Here is a 21,775-nt window from a genome sequence, read left to right on the forward strand (position 1 = left end):
AAACCAAAGGCAAAGAATAATGGTAAACAGCCAGGGACAAAGATACATCCTACCATCAATTAAATGGCAATAAAGCCAAAAACTAACTTTAACAGAAATGATTGATGCTAGAAGTCTGCTTAACTGTATCTTCATAGTGCTGGAAGAAGCTTCCAGGATAGACTTCTAATCCATAAACACAGAATGGGCAGGTGTGGTGGCCCATGCTTATAATCCCAGCATTTGGGAGGCTGAGACAGGAGGATCGTCACAAATTTGAGGCCAACCTGGGCAACATAGTGAGTTCAAGGCCAGCTTGAACTATATAGTGAGATCCTATCTTAAAAAACAGAAAAAACAAAAAAACAACAAAAAGGAAAAAATTAATTTTGGCATATATCATACATGATCACAGTTATTAGAAAATTAGTAAATGTAAATACCTGTGTAAGTAAAAACACTAGTAAACTCAATTTAGCAATATGTTAGTCAGTATATTATAAAGAAGCTGAGTTTATTCTAGGAATGCAAAGTTGGTTTAACTCTTAAAAATGAATTTGTACAATCACATTAATAGAAATATTATTGATCATCTCAATAAGTGCAATAAAGTTTAACACTTGTTCATGACATATCTGTAGCAAACACATTTGGTGAAATGTTCAGAAGCTTTCTTTCTGAACATTCTGAGGAACTGAACAAGCGTTCTTGTCATCACTGCTTACAATCAACATTTACTGGAGATCATAAGAAAAGCAAGAAAAGGGAGAAATAAAACTGTCTCTATAGATAACCTGATTATATATGGAAAATCCAAAATAATATACAACTAGAGTTAACATGGTTTTTAATTATAGTATAATCTTTTTTTTATTTTTGGGGGGTACCGGGGATCGAACTCAGGACCTTGTGCTTTTGAGGCAGGCGGCGGCACCACTGAGCTAAATCCCTGGCCCTAGAATTAACATTTTTGCAAGGTTGCTAGATACAAGGTCAGCATACAAAAATCAAATATACCAACAAAAACTTGAAAATGTTTTAAAAACAGATACCTTTTAAAATAGTATCCCAAAACATGAAATATTTAGCAGTGCTTCTAACAAAAGAGTGTAAGACCACATCAAACCATAGAATATTATTGAAAGGAAAAAGACCTGAGTAGATGGAGGAATAGACCACGTTCATGAATTGAAAGACAATCTGTCATAAAGGTGACATTTCTCTCCAAGTTACTCTACAGAAGTTCAATTCAGTCCCAATAACAATTCTAGTATTTTTTTGTGGAAATCCATTTTTTTTGGTAATACAGAGAGTCAAGCATACCCTCTGAAAATTCTGAAAATGAACAAAGTTGGAAGATTTGCTTCACTGGAAGGTTTTTTTGGTTTTAGTGAGACAGGGTCTTGCTGTGTAGTTCAGCAGGCTGGACTTGAACTCACTATGTAGCCCAGGTTGGTCTCAAACTGATGGCAGTCCTCCTGCCTCCAGCCTCCTGAGTGCTGAGATTACAGGTGTAAACCACCACACCCAGCCCTCATTGGAAGTTTTGATAAAATCTAAAATGCCACAATATTTAAGGCAGTGTGAAGGTGGGTAGATAGATCACAGGAACAGATCAGAGTACAGAAAAGACCCAGACATACAGAGTTGCTTCATTTATGACTAAAATGACACTGTAGAGTATGGAGGAAGAGATAAAAAGAACAAAAAAGGAGATGAGCTTTTTGGTAAATTTTGCTGGAAAAAAAGTGAAATTGACATTTCATAGCAATGCACTAATCTGAAATCTTTTAGAATTTATTACAGAGAAATGGGTCATGACCAGGAGGTAGGTTAAGATTTCTTAAACAATACACATAAAGTCTTAACTATAAAAGAAATGGTTGATAAATTGGGCTACAGAAAATTCTTTTAAGCCAAACTTCTAGGCATTAAAAGAGTGCAAAGAAAAACCATAGAGATGTACACAAAATGAGGAAGAGCTTTCATCAACAGTGTATGAAGAAATCTTATAAATTAACAATAAAAAAGAGATACTTCAATACAAAAATGTGTGAGAGACATGACCAGGTGTTTCACAAAAACAGATATCCAAATGCCAAACAAGGTAACTTACATAAAAAGGCAAAATCCCATTATTCATCAGAGAAGTGCAATTAAAATCACAAAAACTTGCTACTACATACCACAGCATGATTAAAATTTAAAAGACTGGCAGAGCATCTGGAATGGTCACATGCTGTGGGTGCCAATTACATTTGTATAGCCAGTTTGGAAAAGCAGTTTTATTGAGTGAAGTTGAATATATACCTGCATTATCACCCAGCCTTTCCTCCCCAGGTTTATTACCCTCTTCCCTTCCCCTAAACAAGTGTATATTCATTGTGCAATGGTGAATACTGCTGCTAAGCACCATCCAACGGAAAGGCAGGGATCTTGAATACAAGAAGCATTGTGTAGAACATTAGTAACAGTGTATGAATGACATGTTTCAACTATGGTTCTATTCAAAGCATGTTAACAGCAGATTTGTACTTGAGGTGAATGAGTGCAGAATTTATTCACATGTTTTGACTGTTGAAGAAAAACAATAGGTTTTGCCAATTTCATTGGAGTTATGTGATTGGGCTGCTTCAGTTTCCAGCTTTTTAAGAAACCTCATCAGGCCATTCCACCACTCCCAGCCCAGAGAAAGGGGCTTCTGGGGCGCCATTCCACCACTCCCTGAACAGAGGAAGGGGCCTCTAGGCTGCCATTCCACAGCTCCCAGCCCAGAGGAAGGGGCTTCTGAACTGGCATTCCACTGCTTCGAGGGCAGGGGAAGGGACATCTGGGATGGCATACCACCATTCCCAGTGCAGAGGAGGTGAGCTGCGTGGGCACCAACAGCACACCCCACTCCCACCCCGTCAAAATGAGAAGACACATAAATAAGTCTCAAAACCAGACTTCCAGATCACCTACAGCAACCACAAAGGGAAATGAGATGGAACACTCTAATACTTAACCACCTGAACTCCCTGAACTGGAAACAAAAGAGGATCTGGAAAAAATGAAATCAGAAATAATTTCTCAGACAACAGCAGAGATTATGCTCATAGTGCAAGACATGATTGATAAATCTAGAGAGGAGCTGAGGAACGTGATGGAATCCCAACATAGAAACAAATGGAATCCATAAAACAGATGCAAACAGATTTCTAGGCGATAAAAAACTCCACTGAAAGTCTACATAGCAGAATGAGCCAATGTGAGGACAGAATTTTGAATATAGAACATAAGATAGCAATTAATGACTAGGAAAAGAAAAATTGCTCAAAATTGTAAGGGAGCATGAGAAATCAATCCAACAACTGCTAGACAATGCAAAGAAGAATAACATAAGACTGATTGGAGTCAATGAAGAAAGAGCAGAGAGTGCAGATGACATAAAAAAACTGTTCAGAGAAGTAATGGCTGAAAACATCCCAAGCAGGGGAAAAGAACTTGACATACAGATAAGTGAGGCATCTAGGACTCCAACTAGCCTTGATCAAAAAAAATGTACACATAGGCATATAATTGTTAAGATGCCAGAAACCCAACAGAAGAACAAAATTCTACAAGCAGGTAGAGAAAAGAAACAAGTCACATACAAAGGAAAGCCCATCAGAATCACAGCAGACTTCCAAATGCAAACCCTCAAGGCAAGAAGAGCTTGGAGTGATGTATTCCAAGCCCTAAAAGAAAACAGCCTCCAACCCAGATTGATGTATGCTGCAAAACTATCTTTCAAAATTGATGGAGAAATAAGATACTTTCGTGACTAAGAGCACCTTAGGAACTTCATGAATACCAAACCAGCACTCCAAAAAATTTTAAACAATACCCTAGGAAAAGACAATGAGGATCACAACCCCAGGAAGCAAAGCAGAATGAATCCATCAGGCATTACAAGAAATTAAATGCAAAAGGGGAGAATCCAACAAAAAGAAAAAGTCATGACAAGGATAAGTCAATACGTTTCAGTTATAACCATCAATGTTAATGGTCTCAACTCACCAATCAAAAGAAATAGACTGGCAGAATGGGTCAAGAAGCAAAATCCAACAATATGCTGCATACAAGAAACACACTTCATTCAAAAGGAAACTCAGACTGAAAGTTAAAGGGTGGAAAACAATACTCCATGTGACGGGAACCCCAAAAAAAGCAGGAGTAGCTATCCTCTTTGCAGATCAAGTGGATTTCAAACCAACACTGATTAAAAGAGACAAAGAAGGACACTACATCCTTGTAAAGGGAACAATCCAACAGGAAGAGATGACAATCATTAATATATATGCACCAAATGCTATTGCACCCAACTATATAAAACAAATATTAACGGACATGAAAAGTCATATATACACTAATACAATAGTAGTGGGGGACCTCAATATCCCACTGTCACAAATAGATCAACTAGGCAAAAAATAAGTAATGAAATACTAGAACTCAATCGAACTCTTGAACAAATGAACTTAACAGATGTTTACAGAGTGTACAACCCCACGAAATCAGAATACACATTCTTTTCAGCTGCACATGGGTCATTCTCCAAAATGGACCACATACTCGTTCATAGAACATGTTTAAGTAAGTGCAAAGGAATTGAAGTTATCCCTTTTATATTTTCAGACAATAGTGCAATGAAATTGGAGATCAATAGCAAAATAAACCACAAGAATTTCATAAACACGTGAAAATTGAACAGCACACTTCTGAATAACCAATGGGTCACAGAGGAAATTAAAGAAGAAATCAGACAGTTCCTTCAATTAAATGACAGTACAATATATCGGAATCTATGGGACACAATAAAAGCAGTCTTACGAGGGAAATTCTTAGCAGTGAATGCTCACATTAGGAAAACAGAGCAAGCTCAATTACACAACTTGATACTGAACCTCAATCTTCTAGAAAAAGAAGAGCAGGACAAACCCAAAGCTCATACAAGGGAGGAAATTATAAAGATCAGAGGAGAAATCAATTCAATGGAGACTAAGAGAACGATACAAAAAATTAATGAAGCCAAGAGTTGGTTCTTCGAAAGAATCAACAAAATGACAAACCCTTAGCCAACCTTATCAGAAAAAGGAAAGAAAAGGCCCAAATCCATGCAATTAGGAATGAAAAGGGTGAAATTACAAGACACCCAGCAGAAATCCAGAGGATCATCAGTACATATTTCGAGAACCTATATGCCAATAAGATGGAAAACACAAAAGAAATGGACAGATTCCTAGATACATATGAATTACCAAAGTTGAACAAAGAAGATCTAAAAATTCTAAATGGCCCAATATTAATGAAATTGAAAATGTAATTAAAAATTTACCAACTAAGAAAAGCCCAGGTCCTGATGGCTTCACTGCTGAATTTTACAAGACATTTAGAGAGGAACTACTGCCACTACTGTTTAAACACTTCAATGAAATTGAAAGGGAAGCAGTACTACCAAATTTGTTCCTGCAAGCAAGCATCACCTTGATCCCCAAAGCAGAGAAACAATCAACTGAAAAAGAGAACTATAGGCCAATCTCACTGATGAACATAGATGCAAAAATCCTTAATAAGATACTGGCAAATGGAATGCAGAAGATCATCAAGAAGATCATACACTCTGACAAAGTGGAATTCATCCCAGGGATGCAGGGATTGTTCAACATATTCAAATCAATTAATGTAATACACTATATCAATAGAGCCAAGGACAAAAACCATATGATCATCTCAATAGATGCAGAAAAAGCATTTGACAAAATCCAAAATGCATTTATGATAAAAACCCTACAAAAAATTGGAATAGACAGTCTCTACCTCAATTTGATAAAAGCTATCTGTGAAAAACCAGTATCATACTAAATGGTCAAAAACTGAAATCTTTCACACTAAAATCAGGAACAAGACGAAGATGTCCACTATCACCACCCTTGTTCAATATAGTTTTGGAAACATTGGCCACAGCGATTAGAAAAGAGAAATAAAAGGAACAAAGATAGGAAATGAAGAAGTCAAATTGTCATTATTTGCAGATGACATGATACTCTATATAGAAGACCCCAAGAACTCCACCAAAAGTCTTCTAGACTTAATAACCAAATTCAGTAGAGTAGTTGGATAGGTCAACACAGAAAAATCAATAGCTTTCCTCTACACAAACAAGAGACTCACTGAGACAGAATTAGGGCAAACAATTTCTTTCACAATAGCATCCAAGAAACGGAAGTACCTAGGAATCAACCTAACAAAAGAAATCAAAGACCTCTACTCTGAAAACTATAGCACTCTTAAAAGAGAGAATGAAGAGGATATCAGAAAATGGAAAGACATCCCTTCCTCCTGAGTAGGAAGAATCAACATAGTGAAAATGGCCATACTTCCAAAACTGCTATAAAAATACAATGCAATCCCAATTGAAATCCCAGCAGCATACTTCACAGACCTGGGGAAAACTATCCAAAAATTCATTTGGAACAAGAAGAGACCTAGAATAGCAAAAGCAATATTAGGCAATAAAGACAAGGTAGGGGTTATCACAATTCCCAACTTGAAACTATACTACAAAGCTACTGTGATAAAAACAGCATGGTACTGGCAAAGAGACAGACCTGAGGACCAGTGGAACAGATTAGAAGATGCAGAAACAACTCCAGACACACTCAGCCACCTCATCTTCAGTAAAGGAGCCAAACACCCTCACTGGAGGAAAGATAGCCTCTTTAATAAATGGTGCTAGGAAAATTGGGTTTCAACTTGTCAAAGATTAAAACTAGACTTATATCTCTCACCATGCACTAAACTAAAATCAAAATGGATTAAAGATCTAAATATTCAAATAGAAACTCTGAACCAGTTGGAACAGAGGTTAGTTAGAACCCTTGAAGACATTGGTGTAGGAAAAGATTTTATGAACAAAACCTCAGTTGCCCGTGAACTAGCACAAACAATCAACAAGTGGGATCTCTTCTTACTAAAAAGCTTCTGCACAGCAAGAGAAACCACCATCAGTGTGAAGAGACAACCCACAATGTGGGAAAAAATTTTCACCTGCTGTCCCTCAGACAAAGGTCTACTATCTAGAATATATAAAGAACTTAGAAAAATCAGACCTCCCAAATTTAAAGACCCAATCCAAAAATGGGCATCTGAAGTGAACAAACATTTCTCAGACAAAGAAGTAGAAATAGCAAATAAACATATGAAAAAATATTCAACATCACTGATCATTCGAGAGATGCAGATGAAAACGACACTGAGATTCCACCTCACCCTGAAAGAATGGCTGCTATCATGAAATCAATCAATATTAAATGCTGGTGGGGCTGTGTGGAAAGAGAACCCTGCTCCACTCCTGGTGGGAGTGTAGACTGGTGCAACCACTGTGGAAATCAGTGTGGAGATACCTCAAAGAACTAGGACTGGAAGTCCCATTTGACCCAGCTATTCCCCTGCTGGGGATCTTCCCCAAAGAATTAAAAGAATCATACCGCAGTGATTTATATGCACCCATCTTCATAGCAGAACAATTTGTAATGACTAAAACTTGGAAGCAGCCCAAATGCCCATCAACTGGAGACTGGATAAAGAAAATGTGGGTTTTTTTTTTTTTTAATAAAATGGAGTACTAGTCAGCCATAAAGAATGAGAAAGTAGAGACATTTATAGCTAAATGGATGCACATTGAGGCGATACTCTTAAGTGAAATAAATAGGACACACATGTGTAAATACCAAATAGTTTCTCTAGTGTGAGAGACTGAAAGTGTAACTAAGGACTGAAGGGTATAGTAGATAATGTGAGACAGGAAGAAAAGGGGGAAAGGGGAAGGGGAAGTGGGAGGGCTAGGGGAAAGGAAAGAAGGGAATGGAATTAATATGAGAAAATGAAAAAATGGAAACAAAGTCTTTGTAAATAGGGAGGACTGGAGGGGTTGAAGGGAGGGCAGGGGAAGGGGGAAAAATAAGAACCAAGAGAGATTATATAAAGGTGCAAATTTCCAGTGATGAATGTCATTATATTGTGTACCTAAAATGTACCAATAAAATAAAAATTTAAAAAAAAGAAACCTCATCATAAATGATAAAACTGAAGTGTATAGTTATGATCTTGAGATCAAGGTTCAGAGTTCTCCATGGAAATCAGCCAGTTCTTGTGTGAAAAAAGCTCGTCAATCAAGCTCCAGCCTCAAGGTGATGTTGATTTACCTTGATGAAATTGTGCAAGCTGAGTTTGTACCCAGGAATAATGCTGAGAACTCTGAATATTATAAAGGCTTTTTGGAGCATTTAAGAAATGCATGAAGAGGGCCAGGGATTTAGCTCAGTGGTGCCATGCCTGCTTGGCAAGTGCAAGGGCCTGTGTTCGATTCCTGGTACAAAAAATCAAAACAAAAAAGAAATGTATGAAGAAAATGGCCTGAGAAATAGGCAATTGGTTTCATCCTTTATTATGATAACACCCTAGTCACACATTGCCTCTGGAACTGCAGGTTCTGTCAAAAACATTATGATGTGTCCTCACCTGATGTGGCACCATGGGTCTCTCAGTTTTCCCCGAAGTCAAAATGAACATGAAAGGTAAATATTTTCACTTGATCAAGAGATTGAGACAGCCATGACAGTGCAACTAAAACCACTTCCAGAACTGTGTCAGAAAGTGGCAAGAACAATAGAATAAATGTGTTTGAAAAAGGAGTATTTTGAGGGGGGTTAATGGCACTATCTTTTACTCTATTAAATATTTTTAAAATTTAAACATTCACCATATTTTTTTTTTTTTAGTTTTTTGAGACAGGGTCTCATTATATAGTGCAGGCTGTCCTCGAATATGTGGCAATCCTCCTGTCTCACCCTCCACAGTGCTGGGATTACAGGCATATGCTACCATGTTTGTTCGCCATACTTTTTAATCACACCAAAGCTAAATGCAGAAATATTCATAGAAGTATTATGTTATTAGCCTGTTTTCCTTTGCTATACAAAATACCAGAAGTTGGTAAAGAGGTTTATTTAGCTCACAGTCTTGGGGGTCCAAGACCATGGCACAACTGCTGGCTCTAGTGAGGGCCTTATGGTTCCATCACAACATGGCAATGGTGTAATTGTGGGAACACAGGCCAGGAGAGGTTGCACGAAGAGACAGGAAGCCAGAGACTGAAAACAGACAAGTTCCACTCTTGTAATAACCCAATCTCAGAAAGGGAGACCCTCACCAATCCCTTGAGAAGACAGTGTGCCTCTTTGGTGACATGATCACTTCCCACTGCCTTGCCTCTTAAAGATTCCACTACCTCTTAATATTGCTGCACTGGGGACAAGCTTCTAACATACAAATCCCCGGGGGATGAGCCATATCCCAACTATAGAACATTATTTGAGATAGCCTCAAAGTAAAAATAACCCAAATATCTATGCAATAGAATTCTATACAAATGGAACTATTGCCACACCTGGCAACATGAATAAATCCTACAAACATATATTATAGATTATAAGACAAAGGGTTAGTGGGATGGAAAGGAACACTATTAATGAAATAAACCAATAAAAAATCTTAATGACTTATTCATTCAACAAATATATACCAGGGTTTTGTATGCTTTGGGGGTACAGCAGTGAAGTAAAATCTCTACTCTTCTGAAGCTTACAACATATTAGGAGAGGCAACAAAACATACACCGTGAAGAAAATAGTAGGTTACAGGGGTAGAGAGTGCTGTGAAGAAGTTGCTCTTTTATTACAGCTGGTGGTCAGGAGAGGCCTTTCTGATAAACGGGTGTTGGAGAAGACTTCAGTGAAGACTTGCCTGAGTCCACATGAAGGAGAAACACATGTGGAGCATGTTCAGAGTAGTGATAGCAAAGCCCTGAGGTCATAGCCCGCTAGCAAGTTCCAAGAACAGTCAGAGGAAGGGTGGTTGGGGCAGAGTGAGTGAGAGGTGTGAGGAGGTCACAGGATGTGTTGGGACAAAAATCGGGCATTCTGTGCCAGAGGAAGGGCTTGGATCTTGGATGAGATGGGGCTGCATCACGGAACTTCTAGTGGAGGAATGACAAATGTTAGAGCATTTGGTTAGTCCGGGGGTTTGCAGAGGTGACTGCACACAGGCCAGGTGTGATACTGACTTCCCCCAGGTGGTGGTATGGAGGTTGTAACAAAGGGAAGACTGCGTCTGTCTGAACCGTGTGTTTATTAGATTGCACATGAGCTGAGGGAAGATGCAAGGGTTGGGATCAGTGAAGGCTGTTGTTTGTTCAGCTGGAAAGGTGAGGCTGCCCTTTCCCAAGATGGGAAGACTATAAGAGTTAGGTTTTGCACAGGTTAGGTGTGAGATGCCTGTTCACCACTAAGTGGCAGTGGCTATCAGGCATTTGGGTGTAGATATAAATCTGGAACTACAAGGAATCAACAACTGGGATCTTAAAAGCTTCTGCACTGCAAGAGAAACCACCAACAGAGCTAAGAGACAACCTACAATGTGGGAAAAAATTTTCAGCAACTGTACCTTAGACAAAGGACTGCTATCTAGAATATATAAAGAATTGAAAAAAATTAGACCCCTCAAATTCAAAGACCCAATTCAAAAATGGACATCTGAAATGAACAGACATTTCTCAGACAAAGAAGTAAAAGCAGCAAATAAATATATGAAAAAAGGTTCAACATCACTGGTCATTTGAGAGATGCAGATGAAAACAAGACTGAGATTCCACCTCACCCCAGAAAGAGTGGCTGCTATCAAGAAATCAACTAATAACAAATGCTGGCAGGGGTGTGGGGAGAAAGGACCCCTTCTCCATTGCTGGTGGGAGTGCAGACTGGTGCAACCACTATGGAAATCAGTGTGGAGATACCTCAAAGAACTAGGGCTAGAGGTCCCATTTGACCCAGCTATCCCCCTGCTGGGTATTTTCCCAAAAGAATTAAAAGAATCTTACCACAGTGATATATGTACACTCATGTTTATAGCTGCACAGTTCGTAATAGCGAAAGCTTGGAAGCAGCCCAAATGCCCATCAACTGGAAACTGGATAAAGAAGATGCGGTTTTTTAATAAAATGGAGTACTATTCAGCCATAAAGAACAAGAAACTAGAGACATTTATAGCTAAATGGATGCATATTGAGGCCATCCTCTTAAGTGAAATAAGTAGGACACAAATGTGTAAATACTGAATAGTTTCTCTAGTGTGAGAAACTAGGAGTGTAATTAAGGATACACATGGATGACATGGCTTAATAACATATTTCTTAGATTGTGTTTCCATCACATCGTATGACTGTATCGAAATTTAGGGAGAAGTTTGGCTTATGTGGAGTCTGCTCACTAACTGGAGTTTTTTTCCAGATCATTATTTGTTCAGTGTTGGTTTTGGGGATCTTTCTGAAACAAATCACATCCTCTGGTGTCTTGTTGGTGCTTGAGATGCTTTTCTAACTTATATGGAAAAATGTTTAAGTGCTTTTCAGTTTTGTTTTGGTTGAGTTCTACTGTATTTGAGTATTATTGTAGGTTTTTTCCCCTTGCATTGTTCTTCTTTGAATGGTTTTAATTTTTTGTATGTGTGTGTGTTTGATAATAAAGTTATTTTAAAAAAATCTGGAACTTGTCATCATGTAGATACCATTTAATGTCATGACTCTTGGAAAGAAATCCTAAGACTGACACCTGTACATGCCATTACAAAAAGGGCAGGAAGCTGAATAAGATGAATCCACAAAAGAAGAGGAATCAGGAAAAAGTGGGTTCAGAAACTGGGCCAGTTATCACTTTCTATCGCCTCTCAGCTCCAAGCCTGGCCAGCTGGCTCAGCAACATTCGCCTCTACCCTCAGAGAGCGCTGGAGAGGCTCCCCAGGACTGCTCTCCCTCCAAGTCTCCTTTATCCCTGGTGGCTGTGCAGGGTCCTGGCAGTGTCACCCAGAGGATGTTTCCTTGGTAACCTTGCCTTTCCCCCAGAGGGTTGGCCTTAAGGTAGGGGCACAGATGGTTGTAACCTAAGGGAGGCGGACACTCTGCAACAGAATGACAAGTCCTTAGAGGGATGAATAGTAATGTCTACCAGTCTGTACGGGTTCGGCACCTTAGACTGTGCCTTTTAAATGTTCTTGATACCCATTTATTTTTCTGGGAATGGTAGAATATAAAAGGGGATGAAAATGGGAGAGCATTTACAGTCTATGAAATACTACTCTATGCTTAACTACTTTGTCTTGGTGTTGACCACAAGTATATAAGGAAAGCATCCCATTTTATGCATAAGGAGATGAGGCTTACAGAGCTTAGGACACACAGGTCACAGATAATGAAGCTGGGAGTCAAACTTGAGTCTTTCTGCTTCCAAAGCCCATTTCCCCCACTGTCTCCTACTACTTCAACTTGAACCTGAAGTTCAAGATAAAAACAGTAATTTTCAATTTCAAAATCTTTCTCTCAGGTGGAGAAGGCACTTTATTGAGAAAATTCCTGCATTGACTTTGGGACATTATTAGAAAATAGTCCTCTTTTCTAACTACATTACAATGAGTATTTGTGGGGTGGAGGATTTAAAAATGAATAATACATAGATAAATTCAGATTTTAAATTAATATTTTACACTAAGTTCTGGGGTTTTTCTCCCAGATATTGAAATACTTCGTGAGACATTTGTTAACATTGAATCAAAGGACCACAGGTTACGGAAAGTTAAAGTGATCCTGCTGCTGCCTCGGTGTTCAGGAGTGGGTGTTAGTAATCCAGTAGAGTTTATTTTAAATGAACATGAAGGTAATTGTTTTAATTTCTAAATTATTAAAATTAATTGAGTATAGCCCATCAGTTTTTAGAAAATGAATTTTATTCTCTCTTTTCTGTATTCATTTCCAGATTGATTTCATTCTTTCTTCCGTGCCTAAATGACTGACATGGCTACTTGGATGACTATTTCATAGAGAGCTGAAGAAAAATACTATTAAATATTTTCTATGCTCTTTTTGAAAAACAGTACTACAACTAATCATAATTACTTTTATTAATTTTAAGTTGACATTTAATATTATCTGTTTAGTTTTGATAGGCACTTTCCATGAAAATTTTCATTAGTAGGCAAAATAATTGAAAAAATAATTGAAAAATAATGTGATAATAGTAAAGAGTACCTCACAGGAATATATTTAAAGGTATTTATTTACTTTTTAAAATTTAGATACAGATTTACTTAGAGATCTCTCCCAAGGACGCACATCAGAAGATAAACTTCAGGTTCTTGCTCAACAGCAGTATGAACAGCTAACACATGCAATGAAATGTAAGTTTGTCATTAGTACAATGTTTAGAATCTTGTTAAAATACAGCGTTAATCTTAGAAACATGAATATTTTATTATGTTAAAGTAGTGAAGCGTGAACCATAATCAAATTTTCCAGAACATTGTTTTAGTACCTTCACATAACAAAATACTTATTTTTATCAATTTAATATGTCTTTAAAACTATATGCATTATTGTTTTAAACATAAGTTAGCTGGCAAATTTAATTATCTTAGTGCTGGGGTGAAATGGTTATGCACATCTATTACTGTACATTTCATCCTTCCTGTTTCTGCCTTAGACGTCTTACTTGGTGGAATTTTTCTGCTGTCATTTTGCCTATCTGTAAGAGCTCTTCCACAGTCCAAGTTTTAATCCAGCTCTTACCTCTCATAGTGCTGAATTGAGAACAGAAAGGTGTCATTATAGATGAAGCTTCGCTCTCTTGACTTGAAGTCTGAATAACAAGGCTCATTAAGGATGACTTAGATCACTGCTTCGGTCACTCCATTTAGATTTGAGTACCATTCAGATTTTGAGTACCACTGCACTTCCACTGGTGGACATAGAAATCTAGACGTCTCTGAAGAATTATTCAACTTTCATTAGTTCTGAGTATATTTGTCAAGTACCTACACTGGGTTGGATCTTAAGCTGGGTGTTAGGCTGGTGAACGTGAATAAATCCTGACAAAGGCTCCAAGACGAGTCTGTGGATATAGATAATTCATTACATAAAGATAGACACGAGGTAGGAATATGGCACAATGGCACAGAAGAAGTTTGCCCTTTTGGTAGATGTTGGTGACACACAATCATTTGAGTGTAATAGTATGGATATGAGCTATTGAAATAAATTGGCTGGACAATCAGGAAATTGAGAACATAGCTCCCTGCCTCTGTCCTCGTTTCCTTTGCATCTCCCCTGAAACATATCATCACCTACTTCTATGTATTTCTGTCTTACTGTCTTTGTGCTGTGCTAGCCAGTGAGCTCCACATGGCGGGGATTTTTGTCTTTTTTGCTCACCCATGTATCCCACACCCTGGGACAGTACCTGGCATGTGACAGGGACTCAGTAACAATGAGCAAATATGTGAGTTGTAGGTCATGGTGGTACCTCATTTTACAGACACAAGATTTGAGACTGTAATTTTCCAAGGTTCACACAGCATTCAAGAATGGAGGGGTCGGGGATTTAGCTCAGTGGTTTTGCCGCCTGCTGAGCGAGCACAAGGACCTGAGTTTGATCCCTGGTACCAAAAAAAAAATGGAGTCCCTCACTTTTAAAATAAATTTCTCTCCTAATGATGACTTGAGCCCAGCTGCTTGATGGGTGAATCAGCAGAACCTGTAGGGTCTTATATGGAATTGACATTCTCTATTGTAATTTTGTTGGTTTATTTTTAAATTCTTTTTTATTTTCACTGGAAAGGAAAGATGATGCACAGTTTTAAACCTTCAAAGTGTACAAGTGGCTTTGTTACAATAAAACTACATGTGTTAAAAAAACCTAAAGAATGGAGTCCTTAAACCAATTAGATGATGAAACATGGAGAAATGGCTGAAAGCGTCAAGCTCATGGCAGTCTCCAGTCTATCTTTGTGTTTGTAACCAGTGGGTCACATAGACTAAATTTTCAGTCTTGTATAATCCAGTTGGATTTACTTTAATTATTGGCTTCAGACTACATCGTTAATACAATTTATGCTTTAAAGGAGAGCCATTGCAGAAATCATTCCCATCAAAACCTGGTAATGCAGCATGTTGGCACACGCCTGTGATCCCAGAACTCAAGAGGCTGAGGTAGGAAGGTTGCCATGAGTTTCAGGCCAGCTTGGGCTACATAGTGAGTTCAAGGCCAGCCTGAACTACATAGCAAGATCCTGTCTCAAAAAACCAAACGAATAAACAAACAAAAAAGCCTGGTGGTATTCATAGCAAATACATGTCTGGAAACATAGTAAATGTGCCTTGGCTTGCTAATGAGGCCATTATATTGATTCCATCTTCCTTAATTATAGTTCCTAAAGTGCAAGCAGTTGTTTACTGCACATGCTCAGTTTATCCAGAAGAAAACGAAGCTGTTGTTAAGAAAGCACTGGAATTTCAAGATTATGGGGTTAAAGTGCCACCCTACAGGTAAGAAAAGGATTCTAAACAACTTAAACATCTTTGACAGTGAAAAATGTGATTTTCTAAGTTGTATAAAGATAGTCTCTTTTCTTTTTATTAGGCTTTAATAGCCTAACTTCTTTTTACAAGTTTAGATTCTGTAGTGGCTTTGCGTGAATATCCTGGAGCTTGGAATGATCTCTCTCTCTCTCTCTCTCTCTCTCTCTCTCTCAGACAGGATCTCACTATGTAGTTCAGACTTCACGCTGGCTTTGAACTCACTGTGTAGCTCAGGTGTCCTTGAACTCAAGGTGATCTCCTGCCTTAGCCTCCCAAGTCCTGGGATTATAGTGTGCACCACCACACATGGCTTAGTGAACATTTTCTTATACATAAAAAGATTCTTCAGTTTTTGTTATTGTTAAAGGCATTTTCTCTTTGACTTGATTGGTTTCTGCATAAACTGGGTCCAAATTTCATGTGTATATATGCATGTCTCTGTAGAAGAAGAACAATAAGCACTAAACTATTGTTAGCAGGTAGATAGAGAGCTGGATGTCTATTATCTGAAGACATACATTTCTTAAGCCCTTCTAGCCTTTGGCTCCCACCAGGATAGAGGTAAACATAGCCTGGGATCTCCAGTAGCCTCAGGGTAAAACGTTACAGTGAAGTATGGAGTCAGAAAGAGCACTGTGCCTGAACCGTTGTCATCAAGGTAAAGAATAGCTTTAAGAGTAAGTGTTGCCAGTTAGCTCCTCAAGACTGACGATGGATAAGGGATTTTAAACTTCTCTTCTAGTTTTGTAACTTGGCTGTCATGCTGTGAACTCATCCTCAAATTCTTGATGTGTCTATGGTCTGCTCCCTCCTTTTAGCTTGTGATTTTCCTTTGCCATCTCACAGTGGACATGTGGATCACAGCCTCAGCTTCCTTCTTGATGACTTTCTTTGCCTAAAATTTTTTTGGGTGACTGTATGTCTTGTTCATCTCCTAAAGTTGACTGACGACTAACCTTTTTCTTCATGTTTAAATAGTTGCAAAATACATTATTTCTAGAATATTATCTTATATATGTTTAAACATATTGCTATTAAGTATAAAGATTTTCATTAATTCTTTGGATCTGTAGATTTATCTTGTTTGATTTATGGAAAAATGTTGAATTTCTTACTAATTCTTTGTCTAAACCACATTTACCTTGCAAAAAAGTCTGCCTTAATATGATTTTTTAATTTACTGATGAATTTTAAGATACATAGAAATAAAAAAGGGAAAGGAGGGAAGAAATACTCTCTTTAGAGGGAGTACTTGAGAAAAACTGTTTAAGGACCTGTGTTCTGGACTCCTCCTGACTCGTCAGTAAGCAGGAAACATGGACAGCCTCACTAATGGAGAAATGAACTTTGAATCGACAATGAAATCTCATCTTTTCTTGGATTGGTAAAGATTTACAAGTCTAATAAAACCCAGAATTTGTGAAGCTTCAGGGAAACAGATTTATAAAAATAAATATTTTGGTGGATAATTTACTAATACCAATGGGAGGGGAGGGAAGGGACGTCAGAAAGAGAGGGAAGGAGGTATGTGGTTCAGGAGCAGCTTTCTTAAAGATGTCTTGGCAAACTGCCTTGCCATGAGAAAAGAGAGCCATGTCCCAAGCTGTTCGTCTGCTTAGCATCTGGAGATTTTAACATCCCAGGACAAGGTGCTAAAACAAGCTGGGTAACACTTGTGCCTCTTTTGGCATGGTTAAACGGGAGAAGGGTATTGTGAATGGAGACAAGGGAAACGTGGACATAAAATACAGTCAGTGATATTGCCTACCTCATGGAGCCTTTCTGCAGATTGACTGAATTAATACATAACAATGTGTGGCACACTGTAAATGTTCAATAATTCTCGTCATCATTGTTATTAATATGTAAATTATATGTTCGTGTACTTTGGCACTTTTTCATAATAATAATCTTTTTCTTCATCTATTTTTGGTTGCATATTAGGGATATTGCTTTTATATAATTACAAATATGTTTAAATTGTTTATTTTTTTATATTTTAAAAATTATTTTTATCTAATACATAAAATAGTGCATATTAAGGGAGAACCATATAATGTTTCAATACATATATTCGTTATATGGCAGTTAAATATATCTGTCTCCTCAAGCATTTATTATTTCTTTATGGCAAAAACTTTCAAAATCCTTTCTTCTAGCTTTTTGAAACGTACACTGCTGTTACCTGTAGTCAGGTTCCTGTGCAGGAGCACACAGAACTTCTCCTTAACTATAATTTAGAGCCTGTTGATCAGCCCTTCCCCTTCCTTACTCCTCACGGAAATTTCACATTTTTGTGTAGATAATTATTCTTGGGCTGGGGATTTAGCTCAGTGGTTCCGCCATCTGCCCCGAAAATACATGGACCTGAGTTTGATCCCTGGTACCAAAAAAAAAAAGCTTGTTATTCTAGCATAGTTATTTAAAGATGGTGAACTTGAGAAGTATAATAAATTATGATCTAATATGAAATATTAGAGCCTTTAAGTTTTACAAAAATGATTGGGGAAACAGAATTATGTTTAGTTGCAAACTGTTTTCTTTCCCTCTGGGGGAGGAAGACTTGCTGCTGATGTCTGCTCATTTCTGTTGCAGGCTCAGTCCTCCTGTTCTCCCCCTGTGCTCCTTGAAGGAAATCCATTTGTCTACTGATAAGTTTTTCAGAATGGAACCATCTGAGATCACCAATGGTTGTTTTCTTTCTATTTTAACAAGAGAGGTAAGGAAAAGAAAAATCCCAGTTTGTGTCACACTTTCGAGTTGGGAAACAACAAAGCCCCAAAAGAAGCAGCTGGGAATGTTGAGCATTTTGCGCTGTGCTCAGTAGTGCAAGTGAAGGAGAGAGCATCATCGCTGCTTGTGAATAATCCCCATTCTTTATTCTCCTGAACGCTCCTCTTTTGCCTGCCCTCAGCTCTTGCCTCACCAAGCAGTTCATCAACATCTGGTGCATCTGCTCTATCCAAAGAAAGTAGCAGTATGATTCTTTTTACCAGGGTTATAAATGAGAGAGTTGAAATTTTAAAAAGTCATTTGCTGAGGCTTGTGATCTGTGTTAGGGACTATGGCCTAAAAACCAATTATTTTAGTATAATAAAGACACACTATTTTCCCGGAAACACTGGCCCGCGTTTCTAATACACACAGTAAGAGCCACCTCTCACGCTAACGAGTGCCTCTTCCCTTGCAGCAGGATCCATCTGAGGCTGTGTCTGTGAAAGATGTTTTGGCCCGGGCTGCAGCGAAGGGTCTGCTGGAGGGGATTGAGTTGGAAAAATCATCAAAACGGGAGAAGAAAAAGAAGAAATCAAAGACATCATTGCCCAAAGCTTCTGGTAATGATAATTGTGGCATCCAAATGAAGATCGCTGAGTTCCTGAGTGGAGAAAATAAAGCGAGCACCAATCAATCAGAGATATTAACGACAAAAGCAGCTCTTCCACAGAAAAATGTGATGCAAGTGGGTTCTTCCACCCAGATCAGAAAACCCAGCAAGCCTGCCACCAACCCTTTAATGCCCACCTTGATGAAGAAGTCCTGTCCCTCCAGGCCATGGGACCAGCAGACACAATTCAGGAGACCTCGACCGGAAGGCAAAATGGTTGCTCTAAAACCTGTGGAGATCGTTTTGCCCCCAGTGATGTTTCCATTTTCAAATTCTCAAGGGATCCGATCTCAGATGCCAGCTCCACATTTCTGTCGTTGGATTGGACCCAAGACTAGAATGCCCGGCTGCCTTCCCACCCCATTGGCATCCAGTAGAGGGGAGAAGCCGAAGGAAAACTCCCCTTCCTCCCTGCTCCGGCGTCCCCGGCCATGGCTCTGACTGCCCTGTGCTTCTCACGTAGCCAGGAACAGGTGATTTCCCTCACAGTCTGGTATTCTCGGAAGGTTAGATGTAGCTATGCAAGATGCTCATCCTTTCATCACTTAGTATTTTCTAAATGGGGTATTACCTCCTGAGAAGTCAGACAGATGAGAAACAGTACTGTAGGGCACTAAGAGAGCAGAATTCACAGATTCCAGCAGCTCAGCGCTGATCTGTTTTAGAGCTGGAGATGCCCAGTGAGCTGTTAGATCTGCCCTGCTCCTGCCTCCAGCCTGGGTTACAGCTGCCAAAGTCTCTCGGAAGGGAAGCAGTTGCTTTGAACCCTTATAGAAAGCAGCAGCGGACGCCAGGCACAGGCCCTTCCCGGCAGGTGTGGGCCACTCCTCAGTACCCAGGCAGCTCAGCTGGAGGTGAACTTTAAAAATCATGATCAAGGTTGATTTTCGCCTTCAGTATCAAACTATTCCTGAAACGGCATGATGTGAGTTTTTGTAATGGTACTGAGCTTGAGTAGGAAGTGCAGAAAGACCCGCTCACTTGGCTGAGCGTGAACTGTTTCTGGTGGGAAGAGCTTCCAGCATTTGAGTAGACTAAGCACGACCCTCCTGCCCTCCTGCCTGTTTATGCCAAACACTGTTCTGAAAAATGGCTGTGAGCAAATTTCCACCTAAATATTCCTAATTCGGAGAAAAGGGTGAAACTGTTGGACACAAGTGATACCTGTTGTTGAAGAAACCCATAAAGATTTCTGGTCCTACTCAAAGATCAGGTGATAGAGCAAAATGTATGAGCCATTTCAAATGGCATACGATGGTAATCAAACTTCGGTAAATCATTTTTTGATGCACAATTAAAATATATTGTTACACTCTGTTAATTACTTTAAATCCCATATTCCTCTTGAATCTAATTCCTAACAAATTGCCTACAAATATTACCATGATTATATTTCTGGGTCTACTTCGTTTTTTCATCACACCAACAGCAACAGTTCCACATTAAATAGAGTAAGTCTACAACTATATATCTTAACTGTTTAAAAAGAAGTTCAGACACCTCCAGTTTGAGTTTAAAGTTTTATTTCCAGAATTCAGTTGTGTAGAAGTATTAGTAAATTCCTAAATGTTCAATTCACGTGACATGGTTTTAGTGGTTAGATCTGTTTTAGTTCTTATATTTGATTTTTTGAAGTGGGGAGAATAGTGAATTTCATTTTCATAGTACTGTTTGTTTTAGCTGAAGATTTACATTTTTCAGGAAAATCTTTAAGTGAAGACTTTTTACATTTTTGTAACAGGCTTCTTATATTTTAAATTCTCGAATTATTGCTTATGATTCTACAGGATGTTTTAAATGCTCGGTTTATTTTACTAATTTTAAAATATCAGAAACTGTGTACCTCAAATTACAGCATGTGTTTCATTCTGTTATCTCCACCCAGGTCTGGTTTAGAGCACCCTATGCTGGCAGCAGGGCAGTGTAGCTTTGTTTAGCATTGTTCAGTAAAGAGCTCAAAAAAAAATTTTACCTCAAAAATCTCGTTATCCCTTCCCTACTCTCAGCCCCACCCCAGGCTGAAAAGTGTTGCATGTCTGAAAGTAGCAGGTCTGAGATTTTTATTTTCAAGTGCATTTTCTGGGTTGTATTCTGCAGTAGCCCAGGGATTATAGTGCCTGTGATTCACATCACAACTCAGAGCCATTTATTTCCAGTATCTCCTATTGTCCATCTTGGCACTAAATTATTTTTCTCTTTAGAAGTTTATGGAGATTCTGAATTAAGCTGTTCATTAACTAAGCCTGGATTTTATTCTTTGAGCATTTCTAAGGAGGTCAGGATCAGTTATTTAAAGACTTTGATAAGAGTAAAAAGGGACATATTTTTAGGATAAAAGCAAAACAAGAGAATTCCAGTAAAGAATATTGAATATTGGTCACACTGACCTTTTTCTGTGGCATTTTAGTTGTTTGAACTTTTTTTTTTTTTTTCCCCAGTACCGGGGATTGAACTCAGTACCTTGTGCTTGCCTGGCAGACACGGCACCACTGAGCTATCGCCAGCCCTTGAACTTCTTAAAGTATTGCAAAAACCTAAAATAATCAAACTATGAGTACTTAGATATTCCAATAGCACATTTGGGTTACAACTATGAAAACCTTGAAACCAAAGTGAACTTTCGTTCCTTGAGAGTCAGTGCCTCTGAAGGTGTGAGAGAGAGGATGCTGGGAGAAGCACAATGAAAAAGGGGCGGGGCTGTGTGTCAGAATTTGTCCTCTTCCGTGTGTCCAGTTACCCAGAACCACAGCCAGCTGAGTTCCCAGCTGTTTCATTTCAGATTTAGTGCCTATACATGTCTGTTCTTTGCTCTCTTTAGTTAGCTTCTTAATGAGCTTCTTGTGCAGAAAGTTTAATTCTAGAAAGACTGCTACATTGGTGACTACTTGGGCTTCTGTGTCCAGAATGCCTGCTGTCTTTCCTCATCA

General features: G+C 38.6%; 1 protein-coding gene across 5 annotated transcripts in view; it reads left to right on the top strand.

Moving 5' to 3' along the window:
- Nsun7 (NOP2/Sun RNA methyltransferase family member 7) overlaps positions 1-20,169 on the top strand; it is a 41,901-nt gene extending 21,732 nt beyond the window's left edge. For 2 of the 5 annotated variants that reach the window (XM_004849814.4, XM_004849816.4), the window contains 5 exons: positions 12,624-12,767; positions 13,186-13,287; positions 15,313-15,430; positions 18,059-18,182; positions 18,654-20,169. In XM_004849814.4, the coding sequence (XP_004849871.2) occupies positions 12,624-12,767; positions 13,186-13,287; positions 15,313-15,430; positions 18,059-18,182; positions 18,654-19,289 (1,124 nt within the window). In that variant the 3' untranslated portion in view covers positions 19,290-20,169. The remainder of the gene's footprint in view (positions 1-12,623; positions 12,768-13,185; positions 13,288-15,312; positions 15,431-18,058; positions 18,183-18,653) is intronic. The other 3 variants (XM_021262422.2, XM_087187856.1, XM_021262421.2) reach the window with 2 other exon arrangements.
- Positions 20,170-21,775: the final 1,606 nt, after the last annotated feature.

This window comes from Heterocephalus glaber, unplaced genomic scaffold, assembly GCF_053883595.1.
Source record: "Heterocephalus glaber isolate CG9 unplaced genomic scaffold, H.glaber_assembly_v1.0 deba00001509, whole genome shotgun sequence".
Lineage (NCBI taxonomy): Eukaryota > Metazoa > Chordata > Mammalia > Rodentia > Bathyergidae > Heterocephalus > Heterocephalus glaber.